At 32.0% G+C, this 23,029-nt stretch overlaps 1 protein-coding gene across 4 annotated transcripts in view; it reads left to right on the top strand.

The window, feature by feature from the left end:
* IntS11 (integrator complex subunit 11) overlaps positions 1-22,354 on the top strand; it is a 34,292-nt gene extending 11,938 nt beyond the window's left edge. For all 4 annotated transcript variants that reach the window (XM_076509080.1, XM_076509077.1, XM_076509079.1 and 1 more), the window contains 13 exons: positions 1,634-1,732; positions 4,546-4,719; positions 4,964-5,083; positions 10,521-10,616; positions 11,481-11,603; positions 12,798-12,887; positions 17,183-17,345; positions 17,513-17,623; positions 18,043-18,098; positions 19,426-19,574; positions 20,410-20,533; positions 21,075-21,170; positions 22,226-22,354. In XM_076509080.1, coding sequence (XP_076365195.1) covers positions 1,634-1,732; positions 4,546-4,719; positions 4,964-5,083; positions 10,521-10,616; positions 11,481-11,603; positions 12,798-12,887; positions 17,183-17,345; positions 17,513-17,623; positions 18,043-18,098; positions 19,426-19,574; positions 20,410-20,533; positions 21,075-21,137 — 1,368 coding nt within the window. In that variant the 3' untranslated portion in view covers positions 21,138-21,170; positions 22,226-22,354. The remainder of the gene's footprint in view (positions 1-1,633; positions 1,733-4,545; positions 4,720-4,963; positions 5,084-10,520; positions 10,617-11,480; positions 11,604-12,797; positions 12,888-17,182; positions 17,346-17,512; positions 17,624-18,042; positions 18,099-19,425; positions 19,575-20,409; positions 20,534-21,074; positions 21,171-22,225) is intronic.
* Positions 22,355-23,029: the final 675 nt, after the last annotated feature.

The following is a 23,029-nucleotide window of genomic DNA, read 5'->3' as shown; positions in this document are numbered from 1 at the left end:
AGTGTGCACAGTAATTTTTCATGTTTTATATTTATTATTAATACTTATCTAATTTAATCTTAACTAAATGTAAAAGATCCCTACTTTTTACATTCTAGTTACTTTTATAATGAACAACAAATCAGATACTCATCCATTCTTCTTTTTATTCTTGCTATCAGTTGTTGAGGTTAACATAAGCCTACTCATGGTAGTAACACACTAAAGAATATAGATTAATAACGTACAAAATGTAGACAATTTACTCTAACTCTAGCAATATTTCTGGCTTTTTAACTATTTCAAAAGAGCCGTTACAAACCCATCCCAAGCTAGTCATTAACTTTCTCCCAGGAACGTTGCTTGTACTCTGAGTGAAATTGATGCTTGTTTATTCAGAACACGGTGTTATACAATGTCATTTGATAGATGAAAACCATAAGTTTGTATTGGTTGTAGGGAATATATAATTAAACATAAGAGAGAACTATTAACAAGTGACTATGACAGGAATTGTCTGATTTCATATTCAATAGCTCTGTAACCAAACAAAATTGAAGGCTATAAAATTTATGGTTTGTCTGAGCAATGATGAGGTTATAATGATAAGACAAGATGCTCACAGAAAATGTTACAGGTGTCACATTAGGAGAATACAGGATTTTTTAAACATTACCTTGTACAATTAGGAACTTAAAACTTGTATACAATTAAAATATGGATGATTAACTAAGATTTCATGCTATACTAACTGGTATAGTATGAACAAATTTAGTTTAATAAAAGTTTGAATGTAAGACACTAAAACTTTGTTATTCATAGTAAAGGACATCTGTTGAGAAAGAGTTAAAACAAATTTGTAATTTTTTCCTAATTTTGCAACACAAAGAGATATTTAACTTTTTTTTTAGTCCCATTGGTATTCATAGTAAAAGATACAGGGGGCAAAAGGGTTAAATCAAATTTAAGGTCATGAAGCTACAGTTTAGTATAGAATTTGTTCAGATTATGTGTGTTCCCTTTGCTAGATAGTTAACCTGAATAGCTACTGTTGTTCAGAAATTATAGAATAAACTGAAAGGACTTCAATCTGTTGAATAACAGGTTTCAAGTTTCACATACTCAACAACAAATGATGATAAGTTTGTGTAACATTTTTATGGATGTTACATGTTACACCAAATTATAATTTCTTGGTCACTGAAAGCACCTAAACAGTTATGTATGACAGAATTAAATACCTCTCAAAATCCATTTTTATGACAACTTGCAGTGTTGGGTTCTAGGACTAATAACTTGTAAGATATAAGCAAGAAATTCACGACCTGAGTATTGCTATGACAGCTTGTAGAGTTAGATTAGAGAATAATAACATGTTTTAATAACCTCCAAAATAGAAACAATAAATTCAAATGTTAAGCCTAGCTTAATACTGAATGTGTGAAAAATTCTATTGATGGTTAAGTATGTGGAAATGTAATTAGAACTGTTAGTGTTAAATGTGTGAAAAATGTTATATGAATTTATTTTAGTGTTATATTGACAGTTAAACTTTGTTAAAGTTTGATTACTAAAATGAAATATGTTTGAGGTAGAAGCCAGTAAATAAGTGTTTGTTTATTGAAGATTTTTGTGTTTTATATTTGTATTCTAGGTTGATGATGAGTTAGAAGTGAAAGCTTATTATGCTGGACATGTTTTGGGTGCTGCCATGTTCCACATCAAAGTTGGATCACAGTCTGTTGTCTATACAGTAAGAAATAATTGTCACTTGAATTTTAGTTTGCTTCGCTATTTGTCTATTCTTATGTCATCCTATTCAGAATTTGATTTATGTAGCTTGGTCTGGAGGAATTTTACAGTGTCAAGTTGCATTTTGCTCTATACCAGAGCTCATTGGCCAACAGTTGAACTGGACAGAAGTAGTTTAGTTGAAGTACTGTTATACACTTTTTGTCTCAGATAAATCCTAAGAGACTGAATAAAGAATGCAGTATTTAAATATAAGATAACCCTAAAATGCTCACATGAGAAATATATTTGACTATAATAAGAGCAATGTTTATTTTTGAAACTCCTGTAAAAATACAAGCTATTTGTAACATATTATTTCCATTTCATTTATAAAAAGCACCTGTGCCCACATTTGTAAATGTGTGAAGCCAACTCAACTATATGGTGGAAATTATTGTTGTTAGGATAAACCGTTTTTTAGATCTATGACATAAAGTTGTAGAAGTGGTTTTTAGTTTTGGGAAATAACTATTTTATTTTATTAGCCTTTCATACAGTCTGGACATTGAGGAGGGTTGGAATTTCTAGTACACTATTTCTAGTTTGATTCTGGAGTAGGAAGAGATAGCAGCCTTGAATTAGGAATTTTAATTAATTGTAGCAACTGTAAAAAAACTATAACATTTTTTATCTTCCTTGTGTCAACATTAGGATTGGTTGCCACAGTTATAATAAATAAAACACTATTTAGTTGTTTACGTCTGTAAATTTTTACCAATCACACTCAATTATTGTTTTAAATGTAATGTATATTCTCTTCCTATCCCTCGTTATGTTATCACCTATAGCAGTGCTAGTTATAAATGTATATTCTCTCCCTATCTCTCGTTATGTTATCACCTATAGCAGTGCTAGTTATAAATGTAATGTATATTCTTTCCCTATCCCTCATTACATTATCACCTATAGCAGTGCTAGTTATAAATATAATGTATATTCTTTCCCTATCCCTCATTACATTATCACCTATAGCAGTGCTAGTTATAAATGTAATGTATATTCTTTCCCTATCCCTCATTACATTATCACCTATAGCAGTGCTAGTTATGAATGTAATGTATATTCTCTCCTTATCCCTCGTTATGTTATCACCTATAGCAGTGCTAGTTATAAATATAATGTATATTCTCTCCCTATCCCTCGTTACGTTATCACCTATAGCAGTGCTAGTTATGAATGTAATGTATATTCTCTCCCTATCCCTTGTTACGTTATCACCTATAGCAGTGCTAGTTATAAATATAATGTATATTCTCTCCCTATCCCTCGTTACGTTATCACCTATAGCAGTGCTAGTTATAAATGTATATTCTCTCCCTATCTCTCGTTATGTTATCACACAGTGCTAGTTATAAATATAATGTATATTCTCTCCCTATCCCTCGTTACGTTATCACCTATAGCAGTGCTAGTTATGAATGTAATGTATATTCTCTCCTTATCCCTCATTACGTTATCACCTATAGCAGTGCTAGTTATGAATGTAATGTATATTCTCTCCCTATCCCTCATTACATTATCACCTATAGCAGTGCTAGTTATAAATATAATGTATGTTCTCTCCTTATCCCTCATTACGTTATCACCTATAGCAGTGCTAGTTATAAATATAATGTATATTCTCTCCTTATCCTCATTCGTTATCACCTATAGCGGTGCTGGTTATGAATGTAATGTATATTCTCTCCTATCCCTCATTACATTATCACCTATAGCAGTGCTAGTTATAAATATAATGTATATCCCTCATTGTTATCACCTATAGCAGTGCTAGTTATAAATATAATGTATATTCTCTCCTATCCCTCATTACATTATCACCTATAGCAGTGCTAGTTATAAATATAATGTATGTTCTCTCCTTATCCCTCGTTACGTTATCACCTATAGCAGTGCTAGTTATAAATATAATGTATGTTCTCTCCTTATCCCTCATTATGTTATCACCTATAGCAGTGCTAGTTATAAATATAATGTATATTCTCTCCCTATCCCTCATTACATTATCACCTATAGCAGTGCTAGTTATAAATATAATGTATGTTCTCTCCTTATCCCTCATTACGTTATCACCTATAGCAGTGCTAGTTATAAATATAATGTATATTCTCTCCCTATCCCTCATTACATTATCACCTATAGCAGTGCTAGTTATAAATATAATGTATATTCTCTCCCTATCCCTCATTACGTTATCACCTATAGCAGTGCTAGTTATAAATATAATGTATATTCTCTCCTTATCCCTCATTACGTTATCACCTATAGCAGTGCTAGTTATAAATATAATGTATATTCTCTCCTTATCCCTCATTACGTTATCACCTATAGCAGTGCTAGTTATGAATGTAATGTATATTCTCTCCCTATCCCTCATTACATTATCACCTATAGTAGTGCTAGTTATAAATATAATGTATGTTCTCTCCTTATCCCTCGTTACGTTATCACCTATAGCAGTGCTAGTCAGGTTAAATTTTGTGTGTGTAACTACATGTGTATTTGTAGATTTTTTATCCTTTTGTTTTTCATTTTATGTATTTTGTTTGTGTCAGTAGATAAAACAAACCATCTTAACATGAGAATTTTCATTTAATGCCACCATAATTAATGAAGAGAAGTACTGTTAAAACTAGTAACCTGTTAATAAACTCTATTGTAATTATTTTTAGTTCAGTTGTAAAAGTTACTTGGATTGAATCCAGATTTATAATATGAATAAAGACTGCACTCAGTCTTGTGTTCTAGTGTTGTATATCTGTTTTTGTCAAGGGTGACTACAATATGACTCCTGATCGTCACCTTGGAGCTGCTTGGATTGACAAGTGTCGTCCGGATCTTTTAATCACAGAATCAACTTATGCCACAACTATACGAGACTCCAAGAGGTGTAGGGAGCGAGACTTTCTAACAAAGGTTCATGACTGCATCGAGAAAAATGGAAAAGTAATATTGAAAACGTTTATCTCGAAATTATTTGTACTTAAAAATAAAATACAGTTTGATGGTTTTTGTTCCAGTATTTAGTGAGCAATTCGAAAGTCATGAAAACTAGTTTCAGTCAAAAATAATCATCATTGTGAGAGGAATAAATAAAAAAAAAGTTTTAATTTCAAAATACATTTTTACAGAATTAAAACTACTTACCTTATTCTCTGGAGTATAAAGTTGCTTTACTTTCTGTTGTTAGGTTCTAATCCCAGTGTTTGCTCTTGGAAGAGCTCAAGAACTGTGTATTTTGTTGGAAACTTACTGGGAGCGAATGAACTTGAAGGTTCCTATTTATTTTGCTGTAGGGCTCACAGAAAAGGTAAGAATATTTATACCTAATGTAAGTCTCCTGTATGTATTAATATGCATTAGGTAGGCATAGCCGTATGTTCGTAAACAAAATGACTGTACTTTGGCAGTATTGTATGTAACATAAAAGTATTCTAAGAGCGTAACTTCATTATTCTTTCAATGACAAGATTCACCTCTACATGTTGTGAAATAAACTAAAATGTTAATTGGCTGATTTTACAGGCATTTAAAAATGATGTACTTTGTTCAGCTATCATTGGTGGAATGAACAGAGGTGTCAGAACTTGGGGTGTGTTACAAAACCTTCACTTTTACATATTTGACTTATATAGCAACTGTAAATTATATTATCGCATTAATTTTCTGGGGGCATGCTGCAAGACTTTCCTAGGTTGAGCTGCCTTTCACTGTAAAATCTACATGTCTAGCAGAGCACCCTGAATTTGTGGTTTGTTCCTATACTACTGATGAGTATGGCCACAAATTCTTACCCTACCAACAACACACAGATTTTATATCTGTAACGTTAGCTAATATATGTCACTAATCTTGTGTTAAGGTTCAAATGATTTTTAATCTTTATTGTGTAGTTAGAAAATTAACCAAAATAATTAGTTTTATTAGTGTGATTTGACCTTTTACAAATGGAGGGTCAGATTGTATAGGATGGCAACTTTGTAATGCTGTGATTTATAAGTTTTACTGCAATGGAAGATTTTTGTTGAGATATATTTGTGAGCAACAGTTTTTTAATTCTTTAACTTTGAATTTATCATGAATAATGAAAGCAGTAAACAGATGAAATCATTATTGTGGCTCGATGCAACCTGCAGGTCGTGAACTGGACCAAAACCTTGATGGTCTCAAACTAAACCTCAAGTGAGGTATATAATTTGGTGTTTACTCAAGGGGTACACATGCTACATGTGTGTCATTAAATAATTATTGAGTATTAAACCCAGTATGTTGGTAAAATATGTAAGAATCATAATACGTAGGTAATCATTGTATGGGTTTTGTTATCTGGCAAGAGCAGGTAGGTTTTATTATGTAATAAAGATTTAAGTTTTCTTTCTGTTGGTAATATCAACTGTTAGAATTCCCTGTAGAGTCAACAGTTTGTGCCGTTGGTGATGATGAGAAATCCACTTGAAGTAAAAATGTATCTCAGGATGACTGGTTCAGGTATGAACACTTTTACCAAAATAAAACAGAGAACAATGTTGTAACATTCTTAGGTCATTTTCAGATCAAAACATTGTTCTCTGATTTTATTTTGGTGAAAGTGTTAATACCAATTCTAGCTGTCCCGAGATACAGTTTGTGTCATCATTACTATTTTGGTGAAAGTGTTAATACCAATTCTAGCTGTCCCGAGATACAGTTTGTGTCGTCATTACTGTTTTGGTGAAAGTGTTAATACCAATTCTAGCTGTCTCGAGATACAGTTTGTGTCATCATTACTGTTTTGGTGAAAGTGTTAATACCAATTCTAGCTGTCCCGAGATACAGTTTGTGTCGTCATTACTATTTTGGTGAAAGTGTTAATACCAATTCTAGCTGTCGAGATACAGTTTGTGTCGTCATTACTGTTTTGGTGAAAGTGTTAATACCCATTCTAGCTGTCGAGATACAGTTTGTGTCGTCATTACTATTTTGGTGAAAGTGTTAATACCAATTCTAGCTGTCCCGAGATACAGTTTGTGTCGTCATTACTGTTTTGGTGAAAGTGTTAATACCAATTCTAGCTGTCCCGAGATACAGTTTGTGTCGTCATTACTATTTTGGTGAAAGTGTTAATACCAATTCTAGCTGTCCCGAGATACAGTTTGTGTCGTCATTACTGTTTTGGTGAAAGTGTTAATACCAATTCTAGCTGTCGAGATACAGTTTGTGTCTTCATTACTATTTTGGTGAAAGTGTTAATACCAATTCTAGCTGTCGAGATACAGTTTGTGTCTTCATTACTATTTTGGTGAAAGTGTTAATACCAATTCTAGCTGTCGAGATACAGTTTGTGTCATCATTACTATTTTGGTGAAAGTGTTAATACCAATTCTAGCTGTCCCGAGATACAGTTTGTGTCATCATTACTATTTTGGTGAAAGTGTTAATACCAATTCTAGCTGTCCCGAGATAAAGTTTGTGTCATTATTACTGTTTTGGTGAAATGGTAATACTCATTCTAGCTGTCCCGAGATGCAGTTTGTGTCGTCATTACTATTTTGGTGAAAGTGTTAATACCAATTCTAGCTGTCCCGAGATACAGTTTGTGTCTTCATTACTATTTTGGTGAAAGTGTTAATACCAATTCTAGCTGTCCCGAGATACAGTTTGTGTCATCATTACTATTTTGGTGAAAGTGTTAATACCAATTCTAGCTGTCCCGAGATAAAGTTTGTGTCATTATTACTGTTTTGGTGAAAGTGTTAATACTCATTCTAGCTGAGATGCAGTTTGTGTCATCATTACTATTTTGGTGAAAGTGTTAATACCAATTCTAGCTGTCCCGAGATACAGTTTGTGTCATCATTACTATTTTGGTGAAAGTGTTAATACCAATTCTAGCTGTCCCGAGATAAAGTTTGTGTCATTATTACTGTTTTGGTGAAAGTGTTAATACTCATTCTAGCTGTCCCAAGATGCAGTTTGTGTCATTATTACTGTTTTGGTGAAAGTGTTAATACTCATTCTAGCTGTCCCAAGATGCAGTTTGTGTCGTCATTACTATTTTGGTGAAAGTGTTAATACCCATTCTAGCTGTCCCAAGATGCAGTTTGTGTCGTCATTACTATTTTGGTGAAAGTGTTAATACTCATTCTAGCAGTCCCAAGATGCAGTTTGTGTCGTCATTACTGTTTTGGTGAAAGTGTTAATACCCATTCTAGCTGTCCCAAGATACAGTTTGTGTCGTCATTACTATTTTGGTGAAAGTGTTAATACTCATTCTAGCTGTCCCAAGATGCAGTTTGTGTCGTCATTACTATTTTGGTGAAAGTGTTAATACTCATTCTAGCTATTCCGAGATGCAGTTTGTGTCGTCATTACTATTTTGGTGAAAGTGTTAATACCAATTCTAGCTGTCCCGAGATGCAGTTTGTGTCGTCATTACGATTTTTTTTTTTTGATTTGTTCTGCTTATTTCCCATTTACTTTACATGTTTTAATGTACTGAAATCCAGATTTGACTTTATTTAACTATTATATCCAGTTGTGCAACTGGACTTTTGTCATGATATCTGTTTCTATAAGTTTGTCATGTCATAGAATCTAAGGCATGTAATATCTTTCTTCCCCTAAATATCCACAGAAATGTAGTTCTATTGGCTTCACACTAGGGGAATTCTCCAAGTCTTTTTGTAGTTATATATTGTTTAGTTTACAAGACAAAGTACATTAACTATTGAATATCTTAATGAGGATATTGTGTTTTCACAGTGGAATAAACCCCATTGTTTCTTCAACATTCTCCCTTTAACGTTTTCAAATACATACCAGTGTTTAGTCGTGTTAAACCTGTTCTTACATTTGGATAGGACATTTCCATCTCTTTCCTTCCAGAAACATTGAAATAATGTAATGTTTGAGAAGCTCTAAGATTCATCCCAAACAAACTTTGAACACTGGATGCTTGTAAAGTTGAATAAGGTATGTTAACTAAAAGATTAGGCCTAAAACTGTCATGCAAGTTGTGAGAGTTAATAAAACTTCACCATGATACCTCAAAACAAAGGATCTTAATTTGAAATTGTAAAGAACCTGTTTTAGTAGCTTTTAAAACAGAAGTGCTATGAAATTATCAAATACAATTTTCATGAGGTGATGAAGTAATGCTCTCACAGTGTAGGAGCTAATCTAGGTTCTCAACTAGATTTTTACAAATAATACTCATTAGAGGAAAGGAATGTTAACCTCAGTTCTCCATATAAAGTTACTGGACTGAAAGGGCTAATCTAAGTTCTTGTTGTAAAGTTACTACAATGTTGAGATGGTTTTGTTGTGAACAGAGGGTGCACATCTTGTATTTGCTAAAACTGATTCAGATGTATAGGGCTTGCTACTCGCTGGTTGTTTAACCATGTTTATAGTATTTTTTATTTTGTTTCATTTTCAAGTTAAACCATTGTAGTTGGTCAAAGATGAGTGCAGTGATGTAGAGAAAACTCACTTGTTGAGAAATATATATGCAAAAAATGGCTCGTTTGGGTTGAGAAAATATTTTATGTAGAAGAGCAAACAATATTTCGACCTTCTTCGGTCATCGTCAGGTTCACAAAGAAAGAGGTAACTGACTGGAAGCTGACCACATGTTTGGAAGGGGTTGTGTAACAGTGTCGGAATGTAGAGGGCAGTGCTAGATGTTTGAATATATAATTTTATTTATTTTATTATATTAATATAGGTATAAAGGCATTCCTTTATATTGGTTTATTTTGGGCTTGAGTTGTTGTATAAGTAAGGCATCTTTAATTTTGCATTTGTTTATGTTTGTTTCTGTATTTAGTATTTGAGTGTTTTCTATGGTTATGTTGTGTTTATTTGACTTGCAGTGTTCGAAAACGTGAGAAGGTGACTTTTTATGTTCTTTGAATCTGGTTTCCATTTTTCTACTTGTTTCTCCAATATAGAAGTCGTGGCAGTTATCACATTATATTTTATAAATAATGTTGGTGTGGTGTTTGTCAGTGTAGTTTTTACATGGTATAGACCTCAGTTTTGTGCCTGGTTTTTGAATAAATTTGGTATTAACTGGAATGTCATATTTTGTTACTAGTTTTTGCCAAATGTTGGTTATTTGTCTGCTGATGTCGGGAATATATGGTATGCAGCATTATATGGTTTCGTGATTTTTTGATTCGTGAGATATATTTACTTTTGTTGGTTGATTTTGCTTTCTGTCTAGGTGTGTGCATATAATGTTTTTCTACGGTTTGTGGAGGAAACTTATTGATGTTGATGAAGTATTGTTTTATTTTGTCTAATTCATCGTTAATTTTATCTGGTGAACATAGTTTTATGGCTGTGTTTTTGAAAAGTCACCTTCACACGTTTTTGAACACTAAGTCAAATAAACACAACATAACCATAGAAAACACTCAAATACTAAATAAAGAAACAAACATAAACAAATGCAAAATTAAAGAAGCATATATAAAGATGAGTGCAGTTGTTTGTTTGTTTTTTGGCACAACTCTAACTACTCTTTTATTTTGTGGTGAACTTATTCTGGTTTTCATATATAAAAATACATAACAAAATATTTTTGGGAATATACTGAAAAACAAAGCAAAAAACTAGCAGAATCCTATTCAGTATTATGTTTCCTGTGATTCAGTTAAGCATAGCCATGAGTCTATCTGAATATTATAAAGTATATGTTGTGTGTAGAGTACTGGATAAAACACTAAAGTGATATTAATAATTTTTATCTATTTATTTGGTAGGCCACAAATTATTACAAGATGTTTATCACATGGACAAATCAGAAAATAAGGGAAACTTTTGTTCACAGGAACATGTTTGACTTCAAGCACATCAAGGTAAGATGTTCATTTTATGGGTGAAATTAGGGTGCACAAAAATACATCAACATAAAGTGTTACATTTTTCAGCACATTGAGATATATGAAACTACTTCAGTCTAAGTAGACCTGTTCATATGTTAATTAGACTAGTCTCTGTATGTTACATTTTACATCACATTGAGATATATGAAACTACTTCAGTCTAAGTAGACCTGTTCATATGTTAATTAGACTAGTCTCTGTATGTTACATTTTACATCACATTGAGATATATGAAACTACAGTCTAAGTAGACCTGTTCTGTTCATATGTCAGCACATTGATATATGAAACACTTCAGTCTAAGTAGACCTGTTCATGAGTCTCTGTATGTTACATTTTACATCACATTGAGATATATGAAACTTGAGTCTGGGTAGACATGTTCATATGTTGACCACACTAGTCTGTGTATGTTACATTAACTACTTCAGTCTGGGTAGACCTGTTCATATGTTGACCACACTAGTCTGTGTATGTTACATTAACTACTTCAGTCTGGGTAGACCTGTTCATATGTTGACCACACTAGTCTATGTATGTTACATTAACTACTTCAGTCTGGGTAGACCTGTTCATATGTTGACCACACTAGTTTGTGTATGTTACATTAACTACTTCAGTCTATGGTAAGTGAAGAACCTTTCTGACACATTAGTAAGATGTAAGACACTTCACTAAATGGATGCTTCAGTATCTAAAAAAATCATATTTTAAATTATCATCTTTTCAAGGTTATGATTTACTGTGAAGTTGAAATAAAATTATACCTTGGTAAAGTGATATTTGTTTCAGACACAGTGTGTGCATTGAAATAAATGCAAGTATTTACTTTCCCAGCCATTTGACAGAGCCTACATCGACAACCCTGGACCCATGGTTGTGTTTGCAACCCCAGGAATGCTACATGCTGGTCTCTCTCTACAGATCTTCAAGAAATGGGCACCGAACAAAAATAACATGGTAAGAACAATAGTAGCAGAAATAGCTTTTTAACAGTGTTAATAATGGGTTACAAAAGTGGTCCAAGTATTGTATTGTTATGTAAGATTATTAACATAAGGGATCGTAAAATTCAACTGGAAAAATCTGACGAATTTTATAGGACTATATTTACAAGTTTGTTCTTTTTTTAGAAACACAGCTGCATGTTTTAAACTCACTAATTATCACTTTCACTACTTTATTTACTCTACATCGATATGGAGAGATTATATTCTGTTTTATCCAATCACTTATAGCCATTGACTCTAGCTCTGTTTTCAAAGCTCACTTTATTAGTCATTGTTGAGACCACATGCTGTGATGTCATTAAACTGTAGCAGTGAAGGACTTCACCACTGAGAGAGAAGGAAAATCATGCGAAAAACAAGGCATGAATCACTCAGTTGTCATGTTGTTGTTGAAGGACAGTTGTTTCTTAGAAAATATAAACCTTTGTTTTGGGATCAGTAGAAAATTTTCAAAGTCAGTAGTAGGCATGACGTCAGTACTTGGAGACTTTTCAGAATGGCACACAAATGAAATTGGAATATTTTCCACATTTCTTCGTTAGTTTACTAAATTAATTTAACATAATGAGAAACTATAATTTTTAAGTTTTTAAGTAGGGTTAGATTTGTTATTTTTATATACATTTTTAAATCTGATATGCAGGTTTATTATCCATATTATTTAGTATCCAAAAGGTGGTTGCTGTTAATCTAATCACAACTGTTATCTCCTGACTGATAAATGTCATTCATATTCCATAATCCCATTATCATGTGACTAAAACTTCTGTTATGATGTAATGTTATAACATCTGGCAATATGTGTGTTTGGCTAATACCAAATATGGTAGCATAAAAGTGTAACATAATGTTATGGTTGTAAACTTACTGCATGAGGAGGCAAGGGTTATTGTAATCTCATATTAGACTCTAAAATTGTATTGTCACTAAACAGTTTGTTCAACATTTAGTGGAGATTTGTAAAAAAACGTATTAATTTTCTGCATCTTTATTTTGATAAATTTATTTTAAATTTCATTATGTTCTTTAATCCAAACCTTCTGTGAGCTTTTTATAATATTAATAAATTAAACTTGTTGAATAAAAAAATTTGACTGTTATACTAATCAGTTGCATTCTAGCTTAGTTTCCTGGATATTTTTAGGTTATAATGCCAGGTTATTGTGTTGCTGGGACTGTAGGTCACAAAATACTGAGTGGAGCTAAGAAAGTAGAATTTGAAAACAACCAGATTGTAAGTACAAACATTTTTATTTTGTTTGGTTTGGAAGAATTTCTTGTATGTAATGTTTTCTTTTGAGGTACACAGATGAAATTGGGATAAAAATTTTGATACATAGTAGAAAAGTTGGATTTGAATATTACTGGATTTCATGTTCGAGCCTTCCTCCCTTCTTAACTCAGCGTTAAGTCTGAAGGCTTATGATGATACAAATAAGGGTTTGATACCCTTGGTGGACACAACACAGATAGCTCAGTGTATAGGTCTGTGCTTAACAACAAATAAGTATCAAATACATGTTCAACGTCCATCTGGATGGAATAGCTTTTGAGGAAAGTCAACACTAATCATTCCTAAACTTTCCAAGTTGATCATTAACCAGAATTGCCAAGTACTCATTTAATGAAGTTAAGAAGTTGAGAAGGAAACTTGCATTAACCATTTTGACATGGATTAAAAGTCGTGTCTTTATGCTTGTTGATTTGCATTGGAAATTTTATTCAACAACTATTTATGAATTTTTTTCAATATTGTTAGTATCAAATTGAAGATTATAACTCAAATTTTAGTATTATACATTAATTACTTTCTTAATAAAAAGTAAATATTAAAAACACGCACCTAAATATTAATTTTTGTATTTCATGTGGTATGTTGAATGCAGTATTTATTCCATTTAGATGTTTGTGATGTCCAAATACAAAGTCTATAGTTTCTTATAAATTGGGACCTCAAATTATATTTATATGTATATAATTATCCACATTGACATGCTAGAATATAAAATAAGAACCTCCTATCTTTTCTGTTCTGAGACATTTCTATATTTACTGACTCAAACACAGTAGCCATGCCTACTTCTTTCCATGTTCGGAAATGCTTACGTATATCTATTTCTGTCTGTGAGTAACCCATCGAGAGCTCAGAACATCTCCCTTGTGGCATTCTCAGACTATTTTGAAACATATATGCAAAAACGGCTCGTTTGGGTTGAGAAAATCAAATGAAAATCAAAACATGTTTAGAAGATCTAGCCAGGAGACTTGTGATACTTTCTACAGAAAACAAAAACAAGGAAACAACCAAAATCAACTAACAGAAAGAAGACAACTTAGATAATTTTATTGACATCCAACAGCCAAACTTCCCAGGTAAAATGAAAAATTTATATTTTCCAGAAACACCTAAAAACAACATCTTAAACGATTTTTTCAAAGAATTTTCTCACAAAACCATCAACATAATTTCACAAAACAGAAAACTGAAAAACAATCTTATAAAAAGAGACATTAATTCCATTAAAAACCTAAAACAAGACAAAAACATAAAAATTCTAAAAGCAGATAAAGGTAACGCTATAGTCATAATGAACACGAATGAATACATCCAAAAAATGAAGAACATCCTATCAGACATGAACAAATTTAAACCAATACACACAAATCCAACAAAGACACACGAGATGCAACTGAACAAATTACTACTAAAAATGAAAAAGCCAACACAATTTCACAAACACTTTATTCCTACCTACGTAAAACCACCTCACACACACCACAAATACACGGCATCCCCAAACCTCATAAACCAGATTGTCCATTACGACCAATAATGTCCACATATGAATCATTTAATTACAATCTTGGTAAATAAATAGCATGGGCATTCTCCAAATATGTAACATCAGCCAGCTCATTCATCAAAGACTCTTTTCATTTCAAGTCTAATCTAAATCAACTTAATCATAAAGCCTTAATGGTCAGTTTCGATGTTATATCCCTCTTTACAGAAGTTCCAACCACTGAAGCCTGCAAGAAAGCCTTAGAACTCTATATCCGAGACCCTAATCCAACTATAGAAATTCCCAGCAACCAATTAGCAACCCTCATAGAATTCACCACGATAAGACAAACTTCATGTTCAACAACCACAACTATATACAAACAAATGGCCTAAGCATGGGCAACCCAGTATCACCAGTTCTAGCCAATATTTTTATGACACATGTTGAAACACAAGCAATTAACACAGCATTACATCCACCACTATACTGGTACAGATATGTAGATGACACAGTTGTAGGATTCACATCTACAGAACACACAATTTTTTTCAATCACATTAATGCTACACATCCCAACATCAACTTCACATGTGAACAGGAAGAAAACAATCAAATATCATTTCTTAACCTCAAAATTACAAGAACCGACACGCAATTCAAAACAGAAATCCATCGAAAAATCACCCATACTGGACTATACATTCCTTGGGACTCAGCACATGAAACAAAACAAAAACTCAATATACTAAGAAACCAAATAAACACAGCCATAAAACTATGCTCACCAGATAAAATTAATGATGAATTAGACAAAATAAAACAATACTTCATCAACATCAATAAGTTTCCTCCACAAACCGTAGAAAACATTATATGCACACACCTAGACAGAAAGCAAAATCAACCAACAAAAGTAAATATATCTCATGAATCAAAAAATCACGAAACCATATACTGCTACATACCATATATTCCTGACATCAGCAGACAAATAACCAACATTTGGCAAAACTAGTAACAAAATATGACATTCCAGTTTATACCAAATTTATTCAAAAACCAGGCACAAAACTGAGGTCTATACTATGTAAAAACTACACTGACAAACACCACACCAACATTATTTATAAAATACAATGTGATAACTGCCACGACTTCTATATTGGAGAAACAAGTAGAAAAATGAAAACCAGATTCAAAGAACATAAAAAAGTCACCTTGACACGTTTTCAAACACTGCAAGTCAAATAAACACAACATAACCATAGAAAACACTCAGATATTAAATAAAGAAACAAACATAAACAAATGCAAAATTAAAGAAGCCTTACTTATACAACAACTTAAACCCAAAATAAACCAATATAAAGGAACCCCTTTATACCTATATTAAATAAAATTATATTCAAACATCTAACACTGCCCTCTACATTCCGACACTGTTACACAACCCCTTCCAAACATGTGGTCAGCTTCCAGTCAGTTACCTCTTTCTTTGTGAACCTGACGATGAACGAAGAAGGTCAAAACGTTGTTCGCTCTTCTATGTAAAATATTTTCTCAACCCAAACAAGCCGTTTTTGCATATACATTTCTCTACAAGTGGGTTTTCTCGACATCACTGATTATTTTGAAACATGTTATGAAACTTTTTATACAAGATTCCAAGCAGTAAGATAAGACTTAAGTTGAAAATATAATTTATTGTTTTGACCTAAAAACAGATTAGTCACTTAGCTTGATAAATTATAATGCAATCCTATGGTACTAGTGAAGTAACTTATGATTTTTGTTAAAAATGTATATATAAATCCCTCAAAACAATTATTTTGCTTTACGTCTTCCACGTGCAAAATTTGATGAGGCATAGCAACCTATGACAAACAGCAAGTGAGAAGAAACATTGTAACTAGCAGAGATAATTGTTTGTTATACTTCTTCATTTACTGTTCTATGTTTTAAGAAAAATTAGTTTAAGAATTTATTGTAAATATTAATATCGTACATATGTGTATAATATATCATAATTGAAATGTGTCTGTCTTTCACAAAATGCTAGTTAACTAAAGCACAACCAAGACAAATCACTTTTATATTATTGGATACAGTCACATGAGTGAATATGTGGCACCTCAATGCAATATCTGTAATGTTAGCCAGCCACTGCTGGAAGGTCAGTATAATAAAAATATATATAAATATATAATGCTATGAAATTTAAACTGTTTAGACAAAAATTTGTTTTATGTTATAATTTGTAGTCATTGTAGAACAAAAAAAAAGCATGATTTATATTTGCTAATTTTTTATGTTGGTTACGAGTTTGGTCAAAATGACCAAAGTTATATCCAGTTAAGGTAGAAAAAATAATAAGATATAATGTTTACTGAAAAAAAACAAAAACATTTGAAATGTGTTTAGGAAGTTGCAGCAATTACATAAATGATATTTAATATTTTTTAATCATAACACAAAAATCACTTTGCACTCAGTCTAGCAACGAAATGGACTTTATATTTTTAAGAACAAATATTTAATAAAAACACTTTATTAAAAAAATCGGAAATTAATGTGTATAAATGTGTATACAAACTCGTATTTTATACATAGCCTGTCACAAAAAGGTTAACTTTCTTGTTTGTTTTTTACATGTGGTATATTTTATGTTAACCTCTCATCCAGTTTTCAGCTCCCAAAAGTATTTTACCATGTAAAATGGCTTTATATTTGTTTTTTTAACAAGGTGGAGGTCAAGATGTCAGTACAGTACATGTCATTCAGTGCACATGCAGATGCCAAAGGAATTATGCAACTAATCCAGCATTGCGAACCTCGTAATGTTTTGCTTGTCCATGGGGAAGCTTCGAAAATGGAGTTCTTGAAGAGTAAAATAATGCAAGAATTTGGTAAGATGTAATAAGATTACAAAAATATTTACTCCTAATGTGTACCTAAAGTTCATATCCGTGTTCCTCGTACTGTATTCTGGTACAATGCTTTCCATTGTACCTCTTCATTTTACAATCAGTTCACATGTCCATATTGTTTTCACATATTTACTTTTACCATTTAGGAATTGAATGCTACATGCCTGCAAATGGTGAAACTGTGTGCATGCCAGCTCGGGTAGTTATTCCTGTTGATGTGTCACTTAAGCTTCTAAAGAGAGAGCTAAGCCAATCAGGTAGGAACTTTAAAAAAGAACATATAACAAAAACTAACAAGAAAAAAACTTTTTTTTTTTCTGTGAGTTGGAACTTAAGTAAAAGAGGGTCCCATAAACATGCCTAATGTTATTTTATTAACTTACAAAATGTGTTTTAAACAGGATATATATGTCTGTGGTTTATTTATATATGTGATTTGTTCAGCAGATACATTTTGTAGAATATATATTATATATATCTTCATTTTTGTAGAATATATATATATCTTGAACATTTTTCTTCATTCAGAGGCACATTTCTTCAGCTCACTGTAGGTTTTTAAGTTACGTTTTTGTAACATTTAGTGTTTTAACTACATTATGTGTTGGTTTTATTTTTCAGCCAGTTTCTGATGTATGTTTTATGTTTTCTCTGATGTATGTTTTATGTTTTTCAGGATCAGATCCTAAGAAACCAAGAATACTTCATGGAGCTCTGATGATGTTTGATAATGTAAGATTATTAATCTATCTTTTTGATGTGCGATGAATAATTTTTCTTTTGATAAGTCAAGTTTACAAATTGTTTATAAACTAATGTTCAATCTCTAGAAGGTTTTAAACAGTAATTATGACTACACCTAATAAAAACATAGATTGGATACTTTGTAACGTTTGTTTTAGTTAGTTCCTTACTGATTACCAGTAAAAGGTGTTAAAAATAGCCAGGTGATAAAGTAAGTCTAGTGTATCACTGGTTTCCACATAATGTGTCTATAGTAGAATCAATGTTTAATTAGTTGTTCAAACCAGACATTCCAAAATGTTCCAACTCCACACCTCAAGAAATAGGAATAAATCTTATATTTGTAATAAAAATCTCTCTAGCTTGATTTCAAATTACCCTATTACAGATTTTAAGTAAGAGGTGTGTGTAAAAGTATTCAGGAGGCCTTCTGTTCAGAACTTGTTGGTGGGTTAGACTTTTGTCTGCCATTCTTGTTTACCTGCTGATTATTTCTACCATTCCCAGAAGAGCAACATGTGGCAGATATCAGATATATTTCAAATCCTTTCTTTTTGTGTGATTTTGATTTGAAACCTGTAATGATCTGTGTAAGATGAACAAAAAGCAAACAAAAGCATTGGCAATTAAAAATACAGCTGGAACTAGGAAATGTTAGGGTTTTCTTTTTGTGTTTTATATAGTAATAAAGGATTGAAACAACATTTATTGTAGATAGTGATTGAGATAGATAAGCCTTACCTGATGTGTTTAGTCTTTGTGTGTGTTTTTTTTTTGTATTTGTAATATTCCTACAATATAGTGTGTAAAAGTAACTTTTTATTATTTTTGGATGTGTAAATTTGTGTGAACTACTTTATTTTGTTTGGTTCTTATATACTTTTTGTTTGTAATTGTGTGACAGTATAGTGAGCAAAAGTGAATTTAGTATTTTTGCATACACAAGTTTGTGTCAAATACTTTATTTAATAAGGTGGGGGCCTGGCTTTACCTAGTGGTTAGGCCACATAACTCAGATTCAAAATACCTGGATTCAAATCACCATTGGCAAAGATGCTCACTCTCAGTTGTTGTGACATTATAATGTGACAGTCAATCCCACTATCTGTTGGTAAAAGAGTAGCCCAATAGCTGACAGTGAGTTGTGTTGACTAGCTGCCTTCTCTCTTCTCTGTCACTGCTAAATTATAGATGGCTTGTGCAGATAACCCTCATATGTCTTTGTGCAAATTTCAAACCAAACCAGTTGTAAATGAGCTAAAGGATAACTTATGATAAAATTCTGCAAGTTAAGACCGTCAGGTTGTGTTTACAGACTCTACGCTTGGTAGATCCAGAAACTGCTATGGACGACGTTGGTGTAAAGCCACACGACATTCGTTTCACTTCTACTATTCATCTTGAGGATCCATCTGGTGAGCCACCAACAAGGGTTGCTGATGCTATTTATCAGAAAATGAAAAGGTACAAGTCTCAGAGTTGTTTTTTTAAGTTTCCATTACAATTGAATTTAAAACTTTATCTTTCACAAGTGATATTTAACTGCTACATTTTAAGTTGCATTGGAATAATGAGCAATTAATATTCTACCAAATGCTAAAAATATTAATTTTGAACTTAAAGTATTTCTGTTTCAAATTAAAATATCTTTAAACTTTACTTACAATGTAGAATCGCTCTATATCTGAAAGAGCAAAAAAATTGCTTGGTTACAGCACCAGACAAGGCCCACTCTATTTTCTTTTCTCTTCTAAGCAGAACTGATAAGCTGTGGAATTCAGTAAAACTAGTCCGTTGCACCTAAAGTAGCAAATCAAAGAAAAGATTAGGCCTTTATATTTTCTTTTTTTTAACTGTGAAGAGAAATTATCAACATATTTTCCATTACTGTATACATAAATTTTGACTTGTTGGTTTTTTTTTGGCGGGTTTTGTATAGAGAGTAAAACTTTTCATTGGAGTTGATGTGCAATGTGGTTGGATGACTATTTAATGAACTTACAATAGAGAACATTGTCAAGGAATTGAGAAAAATGGTGATCTTAATGAACAATTGAACAAAGTCTTATGATAATACTAAAAAGTCAATTAAGCTTACTGAAGAATTATTGTCTGTATAATAAAGCTACTAAACTATACCATCATCACAAAGATTATATACAGTAATTTAATAAAAATATGCATAGTTCTTGTACGGTGTGAGTATTTAGAGAATGGGTTATTTTGTTTGCTTTTGTGCAGTGTTGAATAGAGTCATTCTGTGGGGAAACTCATAAGCACTTTTCATCTATCTCTCCAGCAAGCTTAAAGACCACACAATCCACTTAATGGTGGACAGCTCTATTTCTGTAGCCTCTGTTCTGATCAAGGTTGACAACAGTGACGATGACGGCAAAAATGTGTTTGTTTCGTGGGGATATCAGGTGAGGTTGTCGTCCCTTGAAGCAGCTCTTACCTTATGTTTACAGTTTTCAAAGCTTTATTTTGTAGTTTTATAACTTCACGTGGTGAGTGTGGAATCATTTAGAAATAAATAGTGTCCAAAAACTTTGAAACTATGGGCCGATTAACGAACCTTCATTGCTGTCATTGTAATTCAAAACAAGGTTTTATTAACGACAAGGTTAACTCAGTCGCTTTGTGCTTTGACAGCATCATAATCAGCTTGTTCTTGAAATTAAGAAAAAGGTGGAAATCACTTTTGGAACACCCTGTAGATGATATTAAAATATTCGTTTATCTTTGTATTAAACTTAGATATTGAGTTGTTTCTATCAAGGTTTTTTAACATCTTGATGGACTACTTGTAGTATTATTTCTTTTAGACTTTTTAGTATTTGAATTTTATAGTTCTTAACACATGGATTGTCAGATTTTTAAATGTATGGGTTAGAAGAAGGTTATTTCAGTCTATAAATTTGCTGAATATAAAGTGCATCTGATTGTACTTTGTTCTGATTTCAGGATGAAGAATTAGGAAGTTATCTTTTAAGTTTAGTGAAAGAAATGGAAGAATGTTTTACCTGAGAGTGACTGAAATCCATAATTGGTTATTACATGGTAAGTAATGGCATTTACTTATCGTGTTAATATATTTCCATCACCCTTTCGCCTCGCACCAAATATCTTGTACTTTTAAACCTGTTTTGAACTAATTTAAAGTTTTTATTTAGTTGAATGTAAATTCATCATTTGTATTCTGAATAAATTAACTTAATCTAGATAAGTATAATTTGGTTATCGTGTTAGATGTTGATTTACATATGAATTTGTTTGATGTATGATCATTCACTAATTATAAATAGGGACGGACAATTTCTCTCTAGAACATTTTAGAAAAAATTTATCCTCACACTGACTGTACATGTAATCTTTTCTTTGGGATTACATGAGCTTTAATTAGCTATTAATTTGATGTAATATTAATTTGCTGTATATTTGCTTAGCTTGTTTGTTGATTAGATGTGGCTTAGTGTGTTTGAGTTATGAGTTTTGAATGTTTAACAAATGAATGAACCACATGGTTTTGCTCATTTAACTATGGTTTAAGTCAGTAAATTAAGTTACTTTCCATATTGGGTGTTCTCCTTAGCCATTGGTGATTTTAAATGCAATGAACCTATAAGCATTGAACAACTTAGTCTTTACTGTGGCCAGTAAATAAACAAGAACTATGAATAAAAGAACAACTCTTGATTGGAAATTAAACCGAAGTTAAACAAACAAAACACTGTGGTTCAGTTATTGTTAAATCCTTGAATGTTAGTGATGTGTGGACTCGCATGTTTAATAGTAAATTTAACCTCGTCATGTCGCATGGTGAAAAATATTTTTGTGGATCAATGAAGAGATACATTTTCTTGCATAAAATTAATTTTCTAAATGTAAACTGTTCTGTAAGATGCTGACTTGTTGTAATTAACTGGTTTACAGTGCTACACTGCAACTGAAAAGTTAAATTTTGATTCTGTTGATTCATTTGTACATCGTACACGTTACCCTTGATAATATAAGAAACGTGGCCCAGAAACAGTAGTTTAAGTTGTATTTTAAAAGTGAAACATATTCACCACCCAGATTATTGTGTGAATAAATCTTTTTTTGTTTTTCTTCAGGGAAATGAAAAACTGCTGAAATAAGAGTTTAAGAAGGACGTGACATGACGTTTCTCTCTGATGTCCAACACATCATTTTGTAAAGAATATATATTGTACAGCTTTTGGACAATAAATGTTTTATTGTAATTTTCACCTCTCAATTGATAAGAATGTGAATGTCAGGATTTTTGGTTTGCTCGATCATTGTTAAGTACTTGAAGCCAGGTTTTAAACACTTCTAGTTCATGTGTTTTATGGGATTATCTATAGCTTGGTTATGTGCTCTTTCTTCTTTGAATCCCCCCTCCTTCAGTAACAAAGTAATATCAGTATATTCTTGTTGTCATTGCTATCTGTTGTTGTTTTTCCATCTCACTTGATTGTTTGTTTGTAATTTTATGTTTTGGTTCAACATTGCTATGTAAATTATGCTAAAACATCAGATGAATTTTTATCACTTTCACACTGTAGACACAACAACAAAGAATCGGACTATTTGTAGAATGGAAAATCTAGCAGACTTGGAGGTGTGTGCTGAGTGAGAAATAATTTAACACTGACCGCTTTACCGACCCTCCAGGTAATACTGGTAGATGGTCAGGCTGGAAAACCAGCCTTTCAGGTGTATAGGCCAGTTAATAATTTTATATTCCCTGTTCGAATCACAGAGATGTAAGATGTTATTTTAAAATTGTGATAATTTCTCCATTTACGAACTTGCTTCTCAGGTCATCATTAGGTCAAAACGTTGTTCTCTACTTTATTTTAATAAAAAATTTAATACCCATATCAACTGTCTTTAGAATACAGACAGTGCAAAAG

Source organism: Tachypleus tridentatus, chromosome 6, assembly GCF_004210375.1.
Source record: "Tachypleus tridentatus isolate NWPU-2018 chromosome 6, ASM421037v1, whole genome shotgun sequence".
Taxonomy (NCBI): Eukaryota; Metazoa; Arthropoda; class Merostomata; order Xiphosura; family Limulidae; genus Tachypleus; species Tachypleus tridentatus.
This window is presented reverse-complemented; position numbering and strand designations above follow the sequence as displayed.